This window comes from Boleophthalmus pectinirostris, unplaced genomic scaffold (assembly GCF_026225935.1).
Source record: "Boleophthalmus pectinirostris isolate CB_2022bp ecotype Guang Dong unplaced genomic scaffold, ASM2622593v1 HiC_scaffold_19, whole genome shotgun sequence".
In the NCBI taxonomy this organism is placed as follows: domain Eukaryota; kingdom Metazoa; phylum Chordata; class Actinopteri; order Gobiiformes; family Gobiidae; genus Boleophthalmus; species Boleophthalmus pectinirostris.
In genome coordinates, this window is record NW_026571140.1 from 8,602,634 (window position 1) to 8,628,726 (window position 26,093).

Genomic DNA, 26,093 nt, shown 5'->3' on the forward strand with positions numbered 1-26,093 from the left:
TTTTCAGACCAAGAGTTTATTTTCATACCTGACAGTTTGGACTGCTCACTAGTGCTCTTCCTCAGAGTGGTCATGTGATGCTGCTGTGACGTGTTCAGTCCTCTTACTCTCACACACCTGGGATACTGTCCTGAGGAAGTTGGACTGCAGATGGTGCTGTCATCCTGCCTTCTCTGGTAGGAAGACAGTGTCAAAACCTGTATAAATGAGTTGAGTGGACACATCACAGCAACATCACGTGACCACTCTGAGGAAGAATGCCAGTGAGCAGTCCAAAGTGTCAGGTATGAAAACAAACTCTTGGTCTGTAAAAAGAACCTAATAACGTCCCCTTAATCTTTGTTTTACCATCCATAAACCTTCACAAACTGTTATTACTGCAACATTTAAAAAAAGCAGATTAAAACATTCACTCACTTATCTATGGAAGCTCCCTCCTCTCGAGTAGTTCCGTGCACTAACCTGATGGAGTTGGCCGTTTGCTGGTGGGTGCTGCAGTAATGATGGCTGGTGATTAGCCGCTGTGGGCCGTACCTCGTCTCAGTGTGAGGTGCTCCTTCTGCCTGTGCACAGACGCTAACTGAGAGCAGATAAATCATGTATGAGCACTCGTTAGCACACTGCAGGACTGTGGAGCACCCTACATTAAAGGGCTCATATTATAGCCTGGCACAGTTTGAACCTTCTCTCGATCAGTGAGTAGCCTGGTAACTGCACATCATTTCATTATTTCTTTTCTTTTTTTTCTTTTTTTTTCATATGGGCGGGGACAATCAGACATAGAGTAAAGCAGACAAGCAACACATGATGTATTTGTACATCTTTAACAAATTCACAACTTTTTAGCCAAAATATTAACTTAAATAAATATGCAATAAAAGTTGTTGTTTTGATTGATTGATTGATAGCATTTATATAGCGCCTTTCAAGATCCCCAAAGCGCTTTACAGTTCATTATTCAGTCACTCCACACTCAGTGGTGGTAAACTACTACTGTAGCCACACCCTGGGGCAGACTGACTAAGCAGGCCAATCCCCCCCCTCCCGACCACCACCATCACTCACGCTCACACCTCTTTCATACTAGGCAATGTGGGTGAAGTGTTTTGCCTAAGGACACAACAACAGATTTTTGCCACTGGCGCCCCACTGTGTTTTCACTATGTATGTATTTTATCGCACTTAAACGGGGGTCGGCAACTTTAAATACTAAAAGAACCATTTGGAGCATTTCTCAAAGAAAACACCTTTTTTTTTTTTTTTAACATCTGTAAGCTCTGTATAAAAGACTATAGTGTGCTGCATTAATGAAAGCAATGAAATGCTACAGATCTCTGAAAAGTTTAACATGAACTATCTCCAACGTGATAGAAGCACAGAACAGACTCACCATCAGCAGAACACCCCTCTGTCACAGAAAGAACACATATAATCCACTGAGTCGTGTCCTTTAGTCTAATAGAAGTTGAACCGCATCAGAGCACAACAGCGAGCTGTTTTTTGAGCGCTCAGTTTATGCAAATTAGCCATGTGGTTTTAAGTTTCGTTTCTGTAAAACGTAAACAAATATGCTCAAAGCTGTGAGGATAGGGAAGGCTTGTGGTTGTAAACGTAGTCTAAGTCACAGAAACATGAAACAAAAATGATCTACCTTCCATGGGTCGAAAAGCGCAATAAATCATGCTGCTGGTGTAGCATCTAGTAAATCCGGGTTGTCAGAGATGTGCCGGGTGTCGCACATTGGCGGCTATGACACATATTTTGAGTGACAAAAATCTATTTAAATATTACAAGATTATTATTATCTACAAATTTAGAATTGCATAAAAAAAAATAATAATAATAAAATAATAAATAAATAAATAATAATAATAATAATAATACATTGTAATTAAATACTCATTATTTATTTTCCAAAGTCACAGGGAGCCACAACAGAAGGATAAAAGAGCTGCATGCGGCTCCGGAACCGCGGGTTGCCGACCCCTGCACTAAAAGAACACATCTAAAAAACTCTATTGTGGAATAAAAACAAAGTGCGTCACATCCAGGAGCTCTGGGAATGCCTCGTGTTGGACTATGGAAAGTTTATAGTCGTGGAAGATAAATACAAACCATGTTACAATGTTATATGTCAATTTTACAAGGACAACTTATGAAGGAAAAGACGTGGCACGAACTTAATGTTATTAATGCGAGCACCACAGCCACTGCTTCCTATCGCCGTAAAGCATAGTCCCTCATGTCAGCTTTTATATTGTTTTCAAAAGTAATTAATCTGACCAACACTAAAAATGGAAGTAATATAAAACAGTTTGGTGTTTAACCGTGAGAATATACAGAGGCTAAGGCTGCAGGAAAAAGCTCTGATGTCTCGGCTGTAAATTGACACTTTTAAAAATATGTGTGTATACAGATGTAAATTCTGGTCTACTGTGAGCGTGCTTGCATCTCCACAAACAAAAGAGAGGACAATAACACTTTTATGGGGTATGAATTGATAACGTATAATGTATTGACTTTTTAAACAACGTATTAAAATGTTGAATTTGTAATCAGCATGCTTCCCGCTAATGAAACTACTGCACATTGCGTCAGGTTTGTGAAGTTATGTTTTGTTTTGTACTCTGTTTTTTTTTTTTTTTTTATACCTGTGAAAAAGGTCTGTGTGGGAGCATGGCTGACATAGGCTTGGGGGTGCGCTGTGAAAAAGAGCCTGGGAGAGATGACAAGATACTCACACATGCAGGGAGGGAACAACATTATAACATGGTAGAAAGCTCCAAAAAGTTCATTTTGCATAATGCCCTCTTGAAAATGAGAGGGTTCATCTTTACTCCTCCTTATTAAATAAATGTCAAATATATTTGTGCAGATGACATGCTACCTTCAGAAAGTAACACAGCGTATTTAACAGAAGAAAGTGCTCTGGTCTAGCCTGATTCATCAGCTGGTTTCACTTCATGGAAAGTGTACAAAAATTGCTCTGAGGGCCGCACTTGGCCCCCAAACCATAATGTGGACAGGCACTCCCGCTTCACAGAATATGAAATTTTCATTTAATCTAACTGTGATATGGTCATTACCACACAGCTGTATATCCTTCTTGATATACTTTAACTCCACAGACATTAAAGCGTAGCCTAATTCATCAGTCTGATCTTGCAGCATTACGATTCGTTCGCTCGACAGTAGGCGGGTAATTTTTTATTTAACCAGTCACTGCTATTTGGTCGTGATGTACGAAATGTGCCAAATCCTGTAGGAAGAAGGACAATAACGTCTTTCTCCTTGATAAAATTCACCAACATTCTCTTTGTTCCAGCTTTATATCCTCAATCTCTGGAAACTTTGCCAGCACAGAATGTCTGTCATCATCTACATCCATCTCCACCACTTTGTTTCCTGTTGTGCTGTACCACAAAAAGGGACCTAGACAGACGCTTCAGTTTGACGTCATCACTTCACAGCTCTTCACTGATTGGCTGGTGCGTGGTCTACAACTTCCGAGGTTCTTGCAAATGGTCTAGTCTATTCTGATTCCTGACCTAGTCGCTGGAGAGAAATTAAATTGAGTGGAGGCACTAGGTGGCGCTAGCCTGTCTAAATTTGGTCATACACAAAGAGAGAGGAAAAATGACATAACAATTTTTCAATAACAAAAATGCATAAATTAAAATCAACTGCTTGCATCGGTGAAATCAGTCAAGTCAGTAGACTTTAATAGCTTCTATTATTGAACCATTTGAGTATTACAAAATATAAAATCATTTTCTAAATATGTTACAGTCAGTTAGGCTACTGAGTACCAGGGAAAGAAAAAGGATAATAAACAGCACTATGTTGGGATGTCGATTGTGGCGACTTACCTGGCCAGCCAGAACAACACGCTTTGACAAGACTTTAACAAAGACGAGTGGCTCTGGAGCCGTATCCTGTCTCCCTGATTTTAGAGGGTGTGATTGACAGGCCCGTGTTCTGTTCATGTCAGAAACAAACACGGTGGCTTGGACATTAAAAAAGAGAAAAATACAACACAAAGGCCTGGGAAAAAGAGTGGATTTTTAAAGAATCAACAACTGAAGCACTGAACTATTACCTATCTCAGGTAAAATAAGTTATATATTTTGTTCTGAATAATACGAGAATTTTCTATTGGAGTTGTCTTCAAAATTTGACAGACACATGCTACAAATGAGCGCCTGTGGTTGGAACTTGGTCTAATGTCCAGTTCCAGAGCTTTCTGGATTTGATCCGAATGTAAAAGATGCTGACTGGTCAGGCAAATGACACACCGTGCGAGGGCAGACAAGGATCAGTTTAGATAAGTTTTGTGATTTAAAGGTGCAATGTGTAAGGGTCCGTCAAATGTTTCTCAATGGACATATTATTTACTTTGTCTGGAATGTTTCACAGTATGGTATAAAACTTTTCTATCTTCATGGAGACCAAACCAAGTTACAACCCACCTCACAGTCAGAATGCTTGTTTTTCTATTTATTTTTGAGCTACAGCTATTTTTGAGCAATAACATATCCATAGAAACAAGCAGGTGATGGACCCACAACAAAATTACACAGTGCACCTTTAAAACTACATGAAAAAATAGTAACGTTTGTGCATCACAGACTGTAAATATAAACCAGAAAAACTAACTTCTAAGCTTCCATGTCGTGTTATATTTGCTGATTATAACCTTCCCTCTCGTAGAATTATAGAATTATGTTTGAATGTTCCGTTGAAAGAACACAAAGTGAGTTCTTCCTGAGCGAGTCTTTGCCTAATTGACTGTCATTTAGCGTTCGCCGGCTGTTGAATCACGCAAAATAAATCACTTAAAAGTCATTGGTGAAAGCACAGCAACGTGACATCAAAACATATCCCCGTAGGATAATTACACCTTTTCATCATCGTCACCATACGCTACAGACAAGCTGCTTTCTGTTCGGATCAACCACAACAGCCCTGATGAGAGCCAAACAAGTCTATCTATGTAAGAAACACAGAAATGACTTCAAGTGACTGCAAATTGGAGTGCAAGACTCCTCCATCTCCTGAGACACTTCCTTTAGTTAGCTGCTAAATGCTCAAATGTAGAGCAGGTGTTCATTATAAAAAGTTCCTTCATACGTCATATGTGTTTTCAGATACTTGATCACTACTTTTTTCTTTAACTTCAGTAATTTCTTGGAGCACTACTTTGCATTTCTACTTGAGTAATATTATTTTCAAGTGTACATTACATTAAAGGGACAGTTCGTAATTTTGGACATAGGGCCTCATTTCCTCGTGAGTGTTGGAGACGTGTGGAGACACTTTTTAAAATATTCCATCCAGTCCTTGTATTTGCAGAGGTCGCTGGTGCTAGGCTAGTGCATGTCAATGGCCATAGTTAGCCTGCCACTAAAAACAGTCTTACCCACTCCACAAAACACCCAAAGCAAAACAATTATAACGTATTATACGAATGTCTCTGTCGATAGAATAATTTTAAAAGTAAAACCAGCCTTGAAGGATTTATGTCTGAGCAGCAGCAGCAAGTTGTTCTTCCTGATAGAAAGGTTGGCAGCGGTGGACTCATATATGAGAAAATAGTCCCTCAACATGTGATGATTCATAAGGTTAGTTTTTTTTCAAACATTAGTCTATCAACACTGACATCATTCGTCCCTCACTATAACCTTTCGCGGTCTCGCTGTTTCGTGGATTTTATTTTATTTTTTTCTGCAATTTTGTATGCTTATTTTTTTTACAGCACATGAATCAATCAGTCTCCTTCGTGCCATGTCTCCTGTACAGTACAGAATTTACATGAATATTCGATCACTATCAGTGTGATTCTGAAGTGCTGTATGTTTGCAAGTTTTCTCCCCGACAAAACCCACAATGTCGACGAAACATTCTGCACTGACAAAGGCTCCTGTGGTCGCACCCAAGAGGCAGAGGAAGACGCAAACCGTTGCACAAAAAGTTGTACTTTTAGACATGTTGAAGAAAGGTAGAAGTTATGCAGCTGTAGCGCATTACAGAATAAATTAATCTTCAGTTTGTTACATAAAGACAGAGGAAAATAACATAAGGATGACAGCAGTAATAAGTTTTACAGCTTTAAAACATATATAATAATTGTAAAAAATAACGCTGACTACTTTGCAGATTTCGCCTATTGCTGATTATTTTTAGAAAGTAACCCCCACGACAAACAAAGGACCACTGTACATTGACAGTCTGGCGTAATAATAGATTTCCTTCAGGTGTTTTGTGGAGTGGGTAAGACTGTTTTTAGTGGCAGGATAACTATGGCCATTGACATGCACTAGCCTAGCACCAGCGACCTCTGCAAATACAAGGACTGGATGGAATTTTAAAAAAACTGTCTCCACACGTCTCCGACACTCTGGCTCACTAGGAAATGAGGCCCTATGTGCAAAATTCCAAACTGATCAGCTGTGTTATGAAAGTTACTCTATATGCCTTTACTTGAGTAGTAGTTTTCTCTAATACATTTTTACTCAAGCTGTATTTTTACTTGAAACTCCTGTACTCGATTTTTCCATGTGTTTGAGAAAAAAATGTCTTGCCCACAGCACAGATACTGTATATTGTATAAGCGCCTCTTGTTAAAATAAGACTGTGCTACTGTGCTATTATAAAGTATGTATTTAAGTTTTTCAGTCATTGTCACATTGCATTGCCAGGGTTTTAAGTTTGTTTTAGAATTTTGTGCCTGTACCGTCACGTAAGCCATCATTTGTTACCACGTTGATGCAATTAGAACGGCATCCAAAGCATTATATTTCTTGAGAAACCGCTGTAGCCTCCAGCCACGTTTTACTTTTACACTTAATCATACTTGCGAAGAGTAATTTCTTATACCTCTACTTGCATAATGATATTTTGAAGTAATAGTATTCTCACTTGGGTAAAATTTTTGCCTACACTATCGTCGTATAATGCAACATCCAAAAATGGTAGATTCTCATTAATACCTGTGACAGTGTTTGAATAGACCGGCGACTTAATCCCTGATAAAAGCCCATTGATCGTCCTTCTCTTCGTCTCTTTAAGTAGCGCAGACGGATCAGGCAGCCTTTAGCTAATCTTTTTCCTCCTTCACTCTCTTCCTTAATTTCTCAGTGATGCGCTAATTGTAGCATCATTGATTTCTTTATAATGTGCACGTCGCGGAGCTCGCCGCGGGGGGCACGGAGTGGAAGCGCCAGGTCTAATTGAAGGAGTTATGGTTAGAGCAGGATGCATAGACTATTAATGAGGCCGGGTTTGTCATTTCCGCTGTTAATTAAGCGAGGAGCCATGGAAAGAGTAATTAAGGCGTTTTATAGAGATACTGAGAAAAGGCAGTGAGCAAGATATAGTAAAGACGACGGCTAGTGCATTAAGAGTGGTTAGAGAGTTCACCCAACAACCCAAAGGTCAGTGGTTCTTCTGTCTCAGCTATGACCAATATACTGACATTGTGTCTTTAGGCTAAACTTCCATTTTGAACATGTATGAATCTAACTTGGCTCACACCAGATCGATTTGTGTAGCACTCTGAACTGAGTACTACACATTTATCAGTCTGGAACGACTCTTGCTGAAAGTGATTAGGTACAGACATCATGACTAGGGCTGGGTATCATTAAGAAGTTCCCAATAGGATACATACCTCGATACATAGGCCACGATACGATACATATCTCGATACAGTGCACTTTTGATACAATATTTTTCAAATAGATCTGATACGGTTCAATAAAAAGTAAAGGCTAAATCATGGCTTTGATATTAAACGTCTTTGTTAAACCACTTTTTGAGCAAAGTGAATATGAAACACATGCATTTTAATCCTCAAAACTGAAAAAATGTCAAATGTGTCACATAAACGAGTTTCCTTCCTTTAAACAAGCAGCAAAACTGTAGAGTTGTAACACAGTAACTGAGTAAAATATACCAAAAAATACTGTTGAAGATATGTCGATACAGCAGCCCAAGATATCGATACTGTGTCTTCACATTAAATACGATGCATTGTTATTTTGATATTTTTGCACACCCCCTAATCATGACAAAGTTGATGTGAATGTGTCGTGTGAGTAAGTTGTGTTCACATTATCACAACATTTGAAACTTCACCTCAGTGATTTTCCTACACATAATTCAAGAGATTATATACTGCACATTTACAGTGTCCTTTATTGCATTGTTTCCCAAAAACTGGGTTGCGACCCTTGGATTTTTTTGGGTTGCCGTGTCTAGTGCCTCCGCTCAGTTTGATTTCTCTCCAGCGACCAGGTCAACAGCAAACAAAGCGGTCGAGATGGATGTAGACAAAGCCATATATTCTGTTTTGGCACCAATTCCCGAAATCGAGGATTTAAAGCCAGAAAAATGTTTAGTGAACTTTATCAAGGGGAAAGACGTTATTGTCCTTCATCCTATGGGATTTGGGAAAATCTTAATATACCAGTAAGCCCCCTTAGCGGCACATTACATATGTCACAACTAAATAGCAGTGATTGGTTAAATTAAAAAAGTACACACCTACTGTTGAGCGAATGAATCCTAATGCTGTGAGGTCAGACAGTTTCCATGAAGTGAAACCAGCTGATGAATCAGGCTTGTCACGATCTGCATGTAGGTCTGCATATACAGTTCTGACACATGTTGAAATGTTAAGACATGTTTTATAGTTTTTAATCTTTTGTATTATTTTATTGACTATATGCTGGTTCAGTTGAATGTTGAAAAGAAAAATAAATGAACTAAATGGACTAGATTTACTGTCCAAATGACTTATGGATCCTTTTATTGCTTCTTCAATGACTGTTTTTCATTGTTTCAAACTTGATTAATGCTAATTGTTCAGAGACACGATCACTCAGTCAACAATAAAATATCCTCATTAATGTTCAATAATGGTCAAACCCACCTTTTATTTTGTGATTTACGAATAATGTCTTTTGACTTGGTTCGCAAAGGTTTGTGAGTTTTAAAATATGGGTCCCCAGAAAAAAAAAAAGTCTGGGAAACACTGATTTATTGTATATCTGTATAAATAGAAGTACTGTAATATTGCCAATGTTTTTGTTTTGTTTGTTTCTATCTGTCCAGGGTAAGCAGAAAAATTGCTGAGTTGGCTAATTATGGTGCATTCACAGAAATCTTTATGAATGTACACTGTCCCTGTTAAATAAACCATTACATTAAATAAACATGTGCAATAGGTTCCTAGAAGCAAAACACTAACCACTCTCTCAATAAAGTAATATTTCTTTATTACAGAATAGGACCTTTTTCCTCTAATTAGACTAAGTACTTAAATAAATCCAAGGTAAACGGGACATTTTTCATTGTTGGCACGTCTCCTCCTCTCCTCTGCTGCCACACTCCTCTCACTTCTTCATATTTATGATCTAAATGTGCTTTCTGCCCGAGGTGTGTGTGCACATCTTGACAGAACCATTGCAGGTCTCAAAAGTACGGGGGGAGTTAACGGATAAAGCACGAAACTGTACAGTGACTTTGAGCTTTGGTCAAAACGTGTTTGAAATTCATAAAATGCTTGAATAATGGTAGGCTTTTATAAAACAGTATGAGACCTTGTTTGGAGTGGAGCTGAGAGTAGGGTCACAAGCAACTCCACAAGGGCCACATAACCTGTAGAATATAAACAGAATATAAGGGAACTGTTTGTAACCTGTAGCCTTATTGATTTAACAAAGGTACTATAATCACAACTGAACCAGGGTTGTGCTTTAACCTGTACATAGACGACACATCCACGTTTTTCTCATTCTCAATCTATAAACATGCCTCTTGTGAAAGCTCAGAACCTCCAGAAGCTCTGATTAATGATTGGCTTTCATTGGACTGGATTTCAACATTGAAACTGGAAACCCAAATGAGAGTTTCATGTGAGGCTGGTTCTGCTTTCTGATTGGATAGTCATCTTGAGTTATAACCAAATTATAACATAAATAACTTGGACGTCGTGCAAAACTTAAGGGGGCAGGAGTGCTACTTGGATATACAGACATTGTGCAGAATTGTCTTTTTGGTGCTCTTCAGTGCAGGGACCAGTCTAAAATACAAAGTTATACTGATTCACTCAGAAAGTACAAAATAATGAAAAGCCTTTAATACCACATGGAAGATAAAGTTAAAATCACGTCAATGTGTTTGGGCCCTTTCATCAGGGCAAACTCGAAATGGCTTTCACAGTGCAGATTTAGGGCCTGTTTACATGGAAATGCTTGCGGCTAAAAACAACAAAATATTTTATTGGAAGTGCCTTTCATTTAGACGGTGACGGTGTTTTTGGGGCTTAAAAATCTGAAACCACCCTCCAGAGTGGAAAAGTTGAATATGCTCCACCGTTGTGTTTCTATCTACACTGCCCAAGATGCAAAACTCTGGTCAGATCTGCTCACGTCGCGTACATGTTTACATCACATACATCATCACCTAGGGTCACCACCTAGCCACCTGACATATACATACCCAATCGAATTCCACACACTTCATCTACATTTACATTTCATCTAAACGCGGAATAAAAAGTGACGACGCGACGCCACTTTTGCATCTTCTGTTCAGACCGTCATCATATAAACATAGCCTTAAAGTAATAAATGTAGGTCACATGTTCACAGTGCGCTGGCCCTCAGTCCCCTGGTGCATGATGGGATTTGTAGGCTTAGTTACAAGCTATCTAAGATAAGATATAAGATACAAGAAACATCTTATAAATAATACAGTTCCCAACAACCAATACATAGAAAAATACATAGTATAAAAATATATTTAGAGCAAAAATACATGTACAAGTGCTACAGATACAACATGTATAATTTGCATAATATATTAGAGGGTTAGTCTTACACAGTTTCATGGAGATGAAGATGTAATAGATAGGAACAGATTGCACATTTAAAGCTTGTTGTTTTAAAGGAAGGGGGAGAAATCTATCTCTCCATTCAGTCCTGGAAACTGGGTAGCTTTTTTTCAGTCTATCTCCTCCTCTTATTGCTTCATATCTATATTTTTTTGTAATTTTCATTTGAATTGTTATCAGTAAAAGTTATATTTAATTTCAACATGTTTCTCTCGTATTTCGGGACACATTTTATGATATTTAAAATCAAAATCTTATGTACAGTTCCTTTCATCATTCACGTTGTTCTCTCTGCTGTTCTCCAGGAAATCGTGCTGGTGGTGTTCTTCGGAGTGGAGTACGTGGTTCGACTCTGGTCTGCGGGATGTCGCAGTAAATACGTGGGGATCTTGGGCAGACTGCGCTTCGCCAGAAAACCCATCTCGATAATAGGTACGACAACAAACAAGCCCCCACACTGGCTTTAACAACATAACGAGATCAGATTTAACACAGCCCGGATAACACCTCCCACTCTCACCCCTGCTCCATTAGCTGCTGTTTGTAACTCCTCGAAGCAACACATTGTAATTATTAATTTGTACAGTTAAAATTTCAAAAACCTCCAATTCTGACAACTAATTTTGATTTCATTTTAGTCATACAGTAGCTCACACTTGCACTGCTTTGGGGCTAGTTTCAGCTGAGTTTAGTCCCATTGTAGGCTTCATTTGGCTCTTCGTTCTAGTCCTAGTCTAGTTCATGTTTAGTTTCAGGTTTAGTACCATTTTAGTCCCAATTTTGGTGTATTATTTTTTATTACCTTTCTGTCCATAGCGACCCATTGTAAAAGTATGGGCTGCTGGTTGTTTCAGTGTAGATTGTATTCATATTTTGTTTATAGTAGCCACTCTCTGGTCTTTGTTCTTTGTTCTGACCCTGTTCCTGGTGTCCCACAGACTTGATTGTGGTGGTAGCCTCCATCGTGGTGCTCTCTGTGGGTTCCAAAGGTCAAGTCTTTGCCACCTCCGCCATCAGGTAGGTCAAACCTGACTTTGAATTTAATTTCAAATCATCTGTGATCAGAATGGAGTGGTTTGGAGCAGAGTTCTCTTCAGACCTTGGAGGAAGAAATTTGACTTTTTGGCTGTCTGATAATGAAAATCTGATTTATTTGACAAGTAAAATCAAATTGAAAATCGATGGAAAGAAAGAAAAATATCCATCCATCCATTTTCTTCCGCTTATCCGGGGCCGGGTCACGGGGGCAGCAGTCTAAGCAGGGACTCCTAGACTTCCTTCACCCCAGACATGTCCTCCAGCTCCTCTGCGAGGGACCCCAATGCCAACCAAAAGACATAGTCCCTCCAGTGTTTCCTGGGCCTCCTTCCGGTGGGACATGCCCGGAACACCTCCCGACAGATGCCCAAGTCACCTCAGCTGGCTCCTCTCCATGTGGAGGAGCACTGGCTCTACTCTGAGCCCCTTCCGTGTGACTGAGCTCCTCACCCTATCTCTAAGGGAGCGCCCAGCCACCCTGCAGAGGAACCTCATTTTGATTGCTTGTATCCGTGATCTCGTCCTTTCGGTTATTACCCAGAGCTCATGACCAGAGGTGAGGGGAGGAGCGAAGACTGACCGATAAATCGAGAGCTTTGCCGTACATCTCAGCTCCCTCTTCACCACAATGGTTCGATACAGTGACCGAAAGAAAAATACGAAATTTTAAATCTTTTTTTCTCTTAGTGTGTTCAAACCTCTCTCTTGAGACATTGCTGATGATTCTCCATTGTGCTGTGTTGTTCCAGAGGAATCCGGTTCCTGCAGATCCTGCGTATGCTGCATGTGGACAGACAGGGAGGAACCTGGCGTCTGCTGGGCTCTGTGGTCTACATACACCGACAGGTAAGAATCAGCTGTAATAACACATTGTGCTCTTGATCGATTCAGACTGTTGTTGGTGAGCTGCTGTAACTACACTTGCCTCAGGGCTGATTGACAGGAAAGTGGTTACGGCCTCTCATTACAAATCATTCACACACACGTGTACACGCACATGCACACACACACTAACTAGTTAATAATTGGTCAGGATGTTTGAAGCCTTCTTAGCACAAACAACAGATAAGGCACAGGCTTATGTTTAGTCTGGCCACTTATTTTTATTCCCTAACACTTATTTGCTTGTCACTGTTCTCAGGCATTTTGTTTAATGAAGATATATTATGTTTCTCCCCTTCTGTGGTACTTAGTATTGAACTATAAAATATATTGTTGTTTTACATTTTGGTAATCATAAACTGCAAGATTTATTCTAAAATGGTTTAATAATAGAAATGGGTGCAGTGAGTTCCTGTTCTAAACTCACTCTAATAAGCAGCAGACATTTTGTGTTGTGTCTTAATTTTTTTAAACTATTGTAACTAAGTAGAGGGGTGAAAACTGACATTTTCTGAGCATTCAAGCCTGAAATACAACACCACACATGATTTATGTATGAACTGGAATGGACAGGATGAGAAAACACAATTATAGCATGGTTGAAAACTCATTAAAGTCCATTTTGCATCACATATCCCATTTACAGTGCATATGATGGGTTTTGATGACTCTCTAATCTCTACTTAATTTGGTGCTATAAAACCTGTTGTAAATATAAATTATAGTTTTACACCAACTGAGAAGCAATTTGCCAAGAAAAGCTGAAAAATATGTTGAAAATTGCAGAAAGTAGAGTTCCATTTTAGAGAATCTCACACTGAGGAGAATTCTATCAAAAAAAAAAAAAGAAAAAAAGAAAGAGGCACAATACTAAAACATATTTTTTCTGATACTTTAAACCTGATTTCAACAACATAAATGTGTTTTCTTGTCAGGTTATTTGTCAAATACTCTTCTACTACTCTTCCCTTATGTAAAAGTTGAAACCTAAATAAATGCCCGGAAAAGACAGAGTAAAATGTTTTGTAAATACTTAAAAATATAACAATCTTAACTATGGTTTACCAAAATGTGCAGTCTAACCTGTCATACGCACTCTAAAAGAGAAAAATGAGATCTCAAAACCCTGCGGAATTCTCTTGTGTTTACGTGAGGCTCCAGTGGTGCAGTGGGGTTTCCGAGCGGGGCTGTGGGAGCAGAGGTGAGGCGGCGTGGGCAGAAGGATGGACTAGGCGGAGTCAAGTGTCAGCGGGATTTAAGACCTATGCCCAGCCGAGGAACCACCTACAGCCTCCTCTTTTATTCATGTTTATAAAAGTGGGAGGGTATGTAATTACACTGTGGAAACTAAAATCTGTACACACAAATATCGTCCAGTCCCCATAACGTAAATCCGTTATTATTATATCAAACACATGATTTAAAGACCAGATATGGGCTAAAAAAGATTAAAAGTTCTGTACTTGTGATTTTTAGTGTCTTAAAAACATCCAAAGTTATTCGTCACTTGCATTCCGAGCATAAATATTCACCACAATGAGTTTCTAAGCACATTTCACAACTTTCAGAGACAGTAAAATGCTTTATAATTTGATTTATTTGATTATTTTTACCTCAAGAACTTCTTTTACACTATATCTGTACTGGGGTGAGACAAATTTTGCTCAAATACATGGAAAAAAAATGGGGTTCTTTAAGGTTACAATTTAGGTGAAAGTTAAGCAGGTAGTGACTATGATTAAGGTTGGCACCAGTCTCCAGAAAATTAATGCAAGTCAGTGTAACCTGCCCAAAAAGCGCGGACACTCAGAGTGTGGGTGGTAAGTTGGACATATTCTAATTTCATTTCAGCCCGGAGAGACAAAGAGAAGCATTAGAAAAGCTTAATTGAACAAGTATATCTTTGGCTCAGACCCTGCAGAAGACATTGCAATGGGCAGATTAGATGTCTTTCAGGAGATGTCTTTCCCCCCCGGGCCTGGACACTGGTGGCGGTAGAGGGTAAGAGAGGAGAGGAGATAGGGGAAGATGAGATGCCAAGAGGGATCTAGGGAGCAGGTAGGGGACGATATGAACTGGAAAAGTGGACTTGCCAACTAGATTGTAGGTCTATAATAAGGGGAGGACTGGATGATGATTGGGTGATTGAGCTTTGAAAACGTTGGTTGAAGCACCGTATTTCTGGGAGTATAAAAATACTTTTTTTTTTTTTTTTCCATGGTTTGGGAGGCCCTGCGACTTATTATTATTTTCACACTGACAGAGGGTGCTCTAGGCCTGTGTGCCAGTATCTGCTACTCCTTTTACCCTTTTACTCCTGTACCTGTCACTTGGCTCTACTGCGCATGTCTCCTGCAGAAAGAGCCTCTGTTCTGTCTGTATCATGTCAGTTGATCGCACCATTACTTCTGTACCACTGAAAATGTAAAATTTAAATGAACTTATGAAGACAACTGAGAAGACTGAACACAATGCCCTCAAAAAGAAAATCATATTTTGCAGATTACAAGTAGTGAAATATGCAGCTGAAAATGGTAATGCACCATAGCCTGATTCATCAGCTGGTTTCACTTAGTGGAAACCATCTGACACATTAGAATTTGTTTGCCTGACGGTAGGCAGGTACTTTTTTTATTTAACCAATCGCTGCTATTTGGTCGTATGTAATGTGCTGCTAACTGCTCTAACTGGTATATTAAGCTTTTCTCAAATCCCGTAAGAAGAAGGGCAATAACGTCTTTCCCCTTGATAAAATTCATCAAACATTCTCTTTGTTCCGGCTTTAAATCCTCGATCTCGGAAATCATTGCCAACACAGAATGTATGTCTCTTCGCTGATTGGCTGGTGCGCAAACTTGCATTTCCGGGGTTTTTGCAAACCATCAAGTGTATTCTGATTCCTGACCGCTGTCGCTGGAGAGAAATGCAATTGAGTGGAGGCATTAGGTGGCACCAGCCTGGCTATGTGCACCATGCAACTTTCCTGGAAGTCACTGGATGGATCAACAAAGCTTGGACTTCAATGACAACAGAAACCATCCTGTCGGGATTCAGAAAGTCCGGAATACTTCTAACTGGAACTGATGCTGAGTCTGACAACAGCTACACAGAAGAGGTAGCAGCACTCCGTTTACCTCCGGAGGTTGCAGAGTTGCTCAGAAGTGACACTGAGGATGGAGAATTCAATGGATTTAGTGAGTGAGATGGAGAGTTTGGTAAACTTGTTCTGTTCCATCCATCCATCCATTTTCTTCCGCTTATCCAAGGTCGGGTCGCGGGGGCAACAGTCTGAGGAGGGCCTCCCAGACTTCCCTCTCCACACACACGTCCTCCAGCTCTTCCAGGGGGATCCCGAGACGTTCCCAGGCCAGCCAGTTCTGTTCTGTTGTTTATGTTATAGTTATCTGAAGAACTGTTCATATGTGACGTTAACAGTCTGTTGTTCTCTCTTCTATTGTTTTTACTAGAACTTGACTTTCAAAATGAAATGTCAGTTCCTGGTCTCTGATTTTATAAAATAAATTTCCCAAAAAAGTGTGACTTATAGTCCGGTATGACTCCTATATGTTTTTTCTTCTTCATTATGTATTTTTTGGCTGGTGCGTCTTATACTCCGGAGCAACTTATGTTCTGAAAAGTATGGTTGTAAGTAGTAGTAGCAGTTGTAAGTAGTAGTAGTAGTAGTAGTAGTAGTAGTAGTAGTAGTAGTAGTAGTAGTAGTAGTAGTAGTAGTAGTAGTAGTAGTAGTAGTAGTAGAGTGTTATGCAAAATCGACTTTCTGAGGTGACAATAGCTCAGTTGGTAGCGCATTGGTCCACTGATCCGAAGGTTGGTAGTGCAATTCCAGCTCCCACAGATGAACACTGTTGTTGTGTCCTTGGGCACATACTTAACCCACCTCACCCCCAGTGTTTGTGAACACTGGTGTGTGAGTGTGTGCATGAACGGGTGAGTGGTTTTTTGATGTAAAGCTCTCTGAGTGCCTTCAAGGAGGCAAAGCGCTATATAAAATATGACATTTTTTGCAGCTACCGTGTTATAACGTTGTTCCCTCCTCAAAAAGATGCCTGAAGAAGTTTTAGATGTCATCCACGCATGTTTGAGTAATCTTGCCCACAGAAGAATGATTACCCCTCATTAGAGTAAACAAATGTTACAGCTTTTTTCACTCACCAATGTTTCCATGTGCTTTCATATCAAAGCTGCCTTCTGTAAGTTTATTTATTATTTTACGAGTAGAATGCAGATGTGAAACCTGTATTCCCCCTTCCCCTCACCTTGCGTTTGTTCAGTCTCTGTGCACCCTGATCTTCTTCTGTCAGACTGAAGGTGGTATACTGCCAGACAGAAGTATTGTAGATAGTCTCTACGGCTGATGTGTGAGAATACAACAGGGTCTGGTTGGCCTAAGTACAAACTGGAACTTAAAAGATCCATAATAAAACTGAGTGTGTTTACATGCACATCAGTATCCCAGTTATGATCGGGTTTTTTGAGTATCCCAGTTTCTTCATGGTGCATGTATACGCAGTACCCCGGTTTCAGTATCCTGGTTATGAGAAACCAGGATACTATAGATGGTATATTCCGATAGTAACGGGATACTGTGGCATGTATACGCAGTATCCTGAATACTGCAAAATAAAGTTGAGTGCACATGCGTCCAAAAGACAAACACTTTCCAGTCTTTTCACCACAACAGTAGTGCCATAAATAAAGTGACCAATCTAAACAAAGTGACCACACATGAGTGAAATGACTGTAAAATAAAAAGCTGTGCTAAATCTGCAGATGTACAATCTGCACTCATATGATCACTGAAAAGCTAAAACATGAACTATCTCCTATAAGCTATACGCACAGAACAGACTCACCATCATCAGCACCTCTTCTGTCACAAAAAGAACACACATAATCCACTGAGTCGTGTTCTTTAGTCCGAAAGAAGCTGATCGCATCAGCGGCACAAGGAGCGAGCTGCTTTTATCACCACTAATAGTTTATGCTAATTAGCCATGTGGTCTTAAGTTTAATTTCTGTAAAACATAAACAAATGTGATCAAAGCTGAATTATATGATCAAACGAGCTGATGTGGCTCGATAGTGGTTCTGGTTTATATGTTGTAAAGTTGATCTATTTATGCCGAAGATTTCAATGAAGAATCTGTTGGGTTTGATCTGTGCAGTGGATTGTGGGATATCTCACAGCTCCTTACCGCTGGTTAAACCTCCCAAGCTTCTGACGCTAAAGGAGCTCATGGTTTGTATTTTTCCTGGTTTATTAAATTGATTTAAGTTAATTTTTGCATTTGCACATTTGTAAGATTATGTCAAGAAACCAGGATACTCCATTTGATCATGTACACGGGATATGAGTATCCCATTTTCTCAGCACGCATGTATACACAGTATCCCGAATAGTGACATAACTAGGATATGGCTAATAACCGGGATACTGATGTGCATGTATACACACTCATTGTTTATCCATTTGTTTCCATGGAGATGCTTTTGCTTTGCCTGGAATGTTCCAAATTGTGATATTACAGTAAACATACAAGTCCTGCCACCAGTTACATGGAGATCAGTGGAAGGCCGACCCCGCTCACAGTTAGGATGGACATTTTTTTCAACAATTAAAGCACCTAGAATGAAAGATATGCTGGGTACATGCATTAAAATTATATTATAGAACATTCCAGGCAAAGCTGTATCCTCTTCTCAACTGAAAAGTCTTATAATGTATCTTTAAAGGCCCTGTCTGATAATCAGGAAGTGCAAGTGTAGTGTGACAGCAAAACGTCTTCTCCGGTCTTTGAAAAGTTGAATAATAATAAGGATGTTCAGAATCCATAGGGGTAAGCGAGGGTTAACGTTGGAACACTGCAAATTCTGTTTTTAGTTCTGTTTTTCACGTTTTTAAATTAGTAAAAAATCAGGTGCATCACTTAACATTCTGTCTCTGGCTCCCAAATACCAAAGAGCATCTTCAACCAAAAATAATTAAGCGCATTGGACTTTCTCTTCTGGATGACTGCGCGGCCTCTGCATCCCCTCCCCACCTCTGAATAAATGAAACACCCCCAGCTCGCACACACCTCTCACATGGCTTATATTTGATCCAGTGCAACACCAGGCGTCTGCTGTCCGTCCCCTGCCTGCTCTCCGGTGATGGGGTATACGCTCAGGGCCTACAGGGGGGATTCTCATTACAAAGTCAATATTCAGAGCATTACCGCGGTGCGTTCAGGTGCCCGGACTCCTGTGGGAAACCATCACGCTCACAGACAGAGGTGGCTGTCTCTCCTCCGGGGTACGTTTCACCTGCTGAACTGTGCTGTGGGCTGACCTTGGCTCCGGAGTGTCCAGGGGTTTTAGAGAGCTGGAGAAAGATTAACACCGTTTTCACAGCAATTGACCGTTCAAAAGAAAATATACGCTGACAATAATGTATAATTTCTAAGACTAAATCAGTCTTAATAATCAATTTGTTTGTTATGAATTAAGTCTTTGTTCATGCTTTATTAAGGTGAATTGCGTTGTAGTTTTTAATTGGTAGCATTATATTTTTGGAATTTGCAAAGTCCTCAAAATGGCATCTGAAACTCTTGAAGAAGATAAAAGAGCAGTGACCAACTAGCACTGTGGGAGGAGTCTGAGAAAAGGTGTTATACCTGATTTTTACTGTCTTAAAAAGCTGAAAAATACAACAACTACAGGCCAAACATATTCCTCACTTTTCTACATACATATCCAGTGTTGGGGAGTAACAGATTACATGGAGTTACGTAATCAGAGTACAAATTATGAGTAACTGTATTCAGTTACAGTTACTGTTTCAGTGAGTGGTAATTGGATTAGAGTTACTTTGTTGAAATAAATGGATTACACCGCGGTATTTTCCTGTTTTCATATTTGGGGCTATATCTCTTTTTTTTCTCAGTAATTCCACTCATTGCCGGACACTAAACCAGGTCTAAACTAGGTCTAAACCAGGACTAAACCAGGTCTAAACCAGGACTAAACCAGGTCTAAACCAGGACTAAACCAGGTCTAAACCAGGTCTAAACTAGGTCTAAACCAGGACTAAACCAGGTCTAAACCAGGACTAAACCAGGACTAAACCAGGTCTAAAACCAGGTCTAAACCAGGTCTAAACCATGACTAAACCAGGTCTAAACTAGGTCTAAACCAGGACTAAACCAGGTCTAAACCAGGTCTAAACCAGGACTAAACCAGGACTAAACTAGGTCTAAACCAGGACTAAACCAGGTCTAAACCAGGTCTAAACCAGGACTAAACCAGGTCTAAACCAAGTCTAAACCAGGACTAAACTAGGTCTAAACCAAGTCTAAACCAGATCTGAACCAGGTCTAAACCAGGATTTAACAGGACTAAATCATGCTGCATGACATGTCTCCTCGTCTTCTATCAATAATATCTTAATACGGTTAAGTAAAGACTGGACTTTTCATTTTCTTTTAGCAGACAAAACTTCTTATGTGAAGATTTCCTGGTCTTTGCTTCTCTACAGCAAATCAAGTAATCCAAAGTATTCAGATTACGTTACTCACCTTGAAGTAATTTAATGGATTACGTTACAAACTACATTTTGGTGTATGTAATCTGTAATCTGTAGGGGAATACATTTTAAAAATCAACCTTCCCAACACTGTACACATCATACATTTGCAGCATCCTAATTGTTCACCACAGTGACTTTATAAGTTCTTTTCCCAACTTTCAGAGCTCAGTTTTGCCAACACGGTAAAGCAAACATTATTAGAAATATCAAAAAAAGCAAACAACAACAACAGCCAAAGAAGATGAAACATGGCATTGGCATTTTTGGAATAAATCATTAAAAACAGACATGCCTTGGATATCCCTCTCTTTTTCATTAATTACTATTTCGGGCATGATTTTGAAGAGCTCCTGGCAGGATCGGACTGGGACCAAAAAAACGGCCCTGGACTTTTCCCCCACAAACCGGCTACTTAACTTTTAAGATCCAGTGAGCATTACTGGCCTCCTTCTCAGAACACTGCTGCTTCGGGCTGTTTCCATGCAAGGTTAAATACCTTTCTATGGAACCTTTCACTTTAACAATAACGTCTCCTTACAACAGACTGGAGGCATTCTTACCACTACAAAAGTTACATATTCCACCTTAAATGGCCCATATTACACTGTTTTCTGAAGTTATGATGTTGTTTCCTCATCACAAACAAGCCTGGAGTTGTGTTTTGTTACATTCACACACATGCTGCATATTTAGTTCTCCTCTCAAACTGAAAACACTCTGTTCCACCTTATGATGTCATGTGGTAATACAGGAAGTGCTCCACTATGTCCTTAAAATCTGTAAATTTGATTGATTTGGTACAAGGTAAAGGTTAGCTGTTCATTTGAAAACTACCACTACATGACATCACAAGTTGGAACAGAGTATTTTGATCTTTGGAGATGTACTACTGGAAATCCTAATAATCCAGGATTACTCAAACATGTGTGAATGAAACAAAACACAACTTCAGGTCTGTTGTTGAGCAGGTAGCAACATAATAACATGACTTAAAGCTCACAAGAGTCAATTTCATGTAATATAAGACCAAAATGATGAAGAATATCAATGGCACTTGTAACTAGGGATGTAACGATATCCAAATCTCATGATACGATAATATCACAATATACATCTCACCGTAAAATAATTACTGCAATATTTTGGAGGGGTTAACAGAACTGTACATTTTTTCCTTTTTAAATACCTTGACCAGTCATCAGTGTAAATCATTTTTTATTTTTTATTTATTTATTTTGCACATATAGCATGATAATAAAAAGAAACACACTAGATAAAAAGTAGGTGCCGGAAGAGGCAAAAAACACAATAGGGCGAAATATTAAAGCCTCCACCTTATGAATACATAAATTTTTTAAATTATCATTGTGCATATATATATATATATATATATATATATATATATATATATATATATAGAGAGAGAGAGAGAGAGAGAGAGAGAAATGACATTTAAACACCATGGACTAAATTCTTTTGATTCAAACATGGATTAAAACAAATAAAACATCCACAATTGAAAGATTATCAAACATTATCATGAAATATCAAACATTTCCTCCAACTCTTTTTAAACAACGCCTCTGATCTGCCGTCACTAACCAGATGTGAAAACTGGCTCCACAATTTACAGCCTCTGTATCGTTGCAAAACTGAGCTCTTGATGTGACACATTTTGGAACATGAAAATTATGAATTTGACGAGTTTTGTATTTATGAATCTCTGCATTGGTTTTAAAATAAGATGTAAAATGTTCGGGGAACGTTGTTGAATTGTAAAGAATTTTATACATAAAAATACAAGTTTGATAAATATTAAGAATGTTAAGTTTGGTGAATAAATGAGCAGACGATGTTAGTGACATAGAATGAGTTGCAATTCGAACAAAACGTTTTTGCCCCAATAATATTTTGTTCAGAGTAGAGAAAGTGCTTGCCCAGACTCTATTACAGTATGACAGACAGGGATAAATTAAACTATAGTATAATATAAGTATAGACTTTGAATCCAGAAATGTACAAACTTTTCTTATAATACCAAGAGATTTGTTAATTTTACTGGTCACTCAGTCAGCTGCTCTTTCCAGTTTAGATTATCATCGACAATGATGCTCAGAAATTTGGTGGATGAGACACGAGTTATTTCAATTGAATCAATTTAGATTTTAGGGTTAGTTGGAAATGATTGGAAATGAAATTATTTTTACCACAAATCATATAATTAGTTTGTTTTGACATTCAGAGATAATTTGTTAATTTTGAACCATTTGTTATAAGCAGATATTGCAACATTAGTTTGGTTTATTAGAACGTTAAAGTTTGAATTGGATATAAATAAAGTTGTATCATTGGCAAACATTATTGGGGTAAGATCTTGAAACTTTACTGACATATTCCAACAGTATAAGATTTTAAATTACTTAATAACATTTATTTTATTATGTAGTAAAGTAAGTAAAGAATCATGGCCTGTGCAGTTCCCTCTTTTTTACTACTTTTAAGTGAAAAAACCTTGACATTTGATATATTGTGATGGACCACGATATTATTGTGAAAGTTCTGACGATATTGTTACATCCCTACTTGTAGCTTTTTCTTTGTTTTGTGTAGTTTTGCCATGATTCCATATATTTTGAGAAAGACATAACATTTTTTTACATCCATCTGGCTCATATATCCCCTCATAAACTGTTGGCGGGTCCTGTGATTTTATAACAAATGTATTTTTGATTGGCTGACCACTGCAGTCTGTCTAAAGGTCATAGATTATGGTGGAAGTCTAATCATCTCCACGCTCATAATCTCATTATGACAATCAAAGCGACTAGTGCACACCAGCTGTTACAGACTCCTGCTCATTCACATTCCACGCACGGACTCAATGTATACTCTATTTATGCGCCTTATTCCCCATAAAAAAGCCTTTACATCTGTTCATTCTATACCGTGCAAAAATATATAGCGGTCACAGAGAGATGATATGTTTTATGTTTTAATTAAGGCCATCGTAAAGAATAATAATGTCGTCAAAAATACATAAAGCAGACACTAACCGTAAAGCGCTGTAATAAAGGGCTGCAGGCAGAGAGAGGGATGGAGGGATGAGAGAGGAGAGCAAAGACCAGACAGAGAGGGGGGGCGGGTTGTGACTCCGGAGAGCTGTTAAGGGCAAAAAGAATTGATTTCGTTTATTAGCACATCATCAAAAAGTAATGTCACGCCATGTGGTCAAAGTTAAACAATCAAATCCTCCAGAATTTCAGCGTGGTGTGATTGCAGACTTAACGTGTTAATATGAGACTAGGCAAAGGGGGTGTTGCATGTATGTCTACGGTGGAGTGTGTGTGGAATCCCTCAGTCGTCTATGGTGGAATGTTCAGCAGTTATCATGGTGACACAATGCACACATTAGTAAACATTGTCAAAAAGTTTTGGGAAACCTCATGAATAAATACAAAATAGATTTAAACATATTTTCAAGAGCCTGTCAAAAAAAATAAAGTGAAAAAGACTCGCTAGTGTGTGACTGTACTGTTATTTGAGAGGGACTAAGGCTACGTTCAAACTGCAGGACGTAGTGCTCAATTTGGATTTTTTTGCGAAATCCAATTTTTTTGCGAGGTGGTTCACATTTCTGATTAAATGCGATTTGTATGTGATCTCCAGTGTGAACTTTAAATGCCCCAAAAGTGTCCCACATGTACATTGGAGGACATGACGATGTCACTCACAGTGGGCTTGCTCAGTGTTTATGGAAGTCGCCTAAACACTGGGCTTGTCTCCCAAAATACCGTCCAGTACTTTGTAAAATGGACAGGTTACAAGTCCACGGCCGCTTCATTTGTTTGAGTCTTTAGCCTCCTTGTATTTGGCTCGCAGGCTCTTTATTTTTCATTCACACTGGAGCCAGGACCGCCTGTAGCTGCGCTCAGACATTTTTTGGCAATCATTTCAAAAAATGCTTGGTTCTGATAAGACGCCTCCAATTTGGTCTGAATACAGCGACCCCTCCAAATATGAATGAACTCACTTACCTCGCTTTCCCTCCACTGACTAGACTCCAAGCCTGACGTGTAGGTGGGATGAATGCAACCTGGCCGTTCAAACTGGAGTCACAAGATCAGATACGTATCAGTTTTAGGAGCACATATTCAAGTGTCCTGGGTCGCATTTGAAAAAGTCAGATCTGTGTCGTTCAGACTGTCATTAAAAGATCAGATACAGGTCACATAGGGGCGAAAATATTGGATTTAGGTCACTTGAGGCTGCAGTCTGAAATCAGCTTTTTCTGGTCAGGTTATGTTAAAATAAAGATCAGATTAATGTCGAACTTGATTAACAGAGCTTCAGACAGGGCAGAGCATCTAGATAGCATCACACCGACAGGGCACGTTGATGAGATCGGCTGCAAAGTATCAATTGGTCTAAGAAATTCCAGGCAGAGCTGAAGTCTGTTAGCCTGATTCATCAGTTGGTTTCACTTCAAGGAAACTGTCTGACCTTGCAGTGTTAGAATTCGTTCACTCGAAGATAGGCAGGTACTTTTTATCATTTAACCAATCTCTGCTATTTGGTAGTCACATATGCAGTGCGCCGCTGACGGGTCTAACTGGTATATTAAGCTTTTCCCAAAGGAAGTGACAGCCTGTAGGAAGAAGGGCAATAACGTCTTTCCCCTTGATAAAATTCACCAAACGTTCTCTTTGTTCCGGCTTTAAATCCTCGATCTCGGGAATCGCTGACAACACTGAATGTATGTCTCTTCGCTGATTGGCTGTTGCCCAAACTTGCACTTCTGGGGTTTTTACGAACCGTCTAGTGTATTTTGATTCCTGACCTACTTGCTGGAGAGAAATGAAATTGAGCAGAGGCACTAGGTGGCGCCACCCTGGCTAGAAGTCTGTGCTCATACAGTAGGAATTAAAGTTGGGCAATGGTTCTTTTACCGAGAGTTCATCAACTCCTTTTCTTCCTGGAGATGTAATTTACTTTGTCTGGAATGTTTCACAGTATGGAATTAAACCTTTCTATCTGCATGGAGACCAAACCAGACCAAGTTACAGGTCAGATCTGCAGAAAGGCGACCCCAATCACAGTCAGAATGTCTGTTTTTCAAGGTATTTTTGAGCTATAAACCACTTGCAATTGAATAAATGTAATGTAGCACTGTTTAATGTTATACTGTGGAACATTCCAGGCAGAACAATGACATCTCCATAGCAACAAGCAGGTGAAGGACCCCCAACCAAAAAGTTACATAGTTTAACTTTAAAAGCCCTGTACCTGATTTATTTTGTACATGTTTGTTTTGTCTGTTGTCTGTTTGTTTGACACGAACTTTTCATAATCAGGAAGTGCGTGTCAGCATGTTGTTAGCTTTACAGTGACTGCAAAACTCCGCTCTGATCTATAAGAGTTGCGAAAAGTGCTTATAAAGTCATCGTAGTGAATAATTAGGACGCTCATAGCAAACTGTTTAAAATAAGCAGTTCTGTTTTTCACATTTTTGATTATAAAAGCAGCTCTGTGTGACTAATCCAGAACACTGCGGGCCGCCTGCATCTAACATTTCATTGATCACAAATGCTAAAGAAACAACCCGTGGTGCGTCCTTATGTAATGCCTGGGCATGAGCAGAGAGCAGATTGGCTAGGCTGAAATACCTTTGCATATTTTTCTGCTACGTGAAAT

At 39.2% G+C, this 26,093-nt stretch overlaps 1 protein-coding gene across 1 annotated transcript in view; it reads left to right on the plus strand.

The window, feature by feature from the left end:
- Positions 1-26,093, plus strand: part of kcnq1.1 (potassium voltage-gated channel, KQT-like subfamily, member 1.1) — a 192,109-nt gene that overhangs the window by 100,052 nt on the left and 65,964 nt on the right. Inside the window, exons 4-6 of the mRNA XM_020918481.2 lie at positions 11,203-11,329; positions 11,836-11,914; positions 12,685-12,781. Coding sequence (XP_020774140.1) covers positions 11,203-11,329; positions 11,836-11,914; positions 12,685-12,781 — 303 coding nt within the window. The remainder of the gene's footprint in view (positions 1-11,202; positions 11,330-11,835; positions 11,915-12,684; positions 12,782-26,093) is intronic.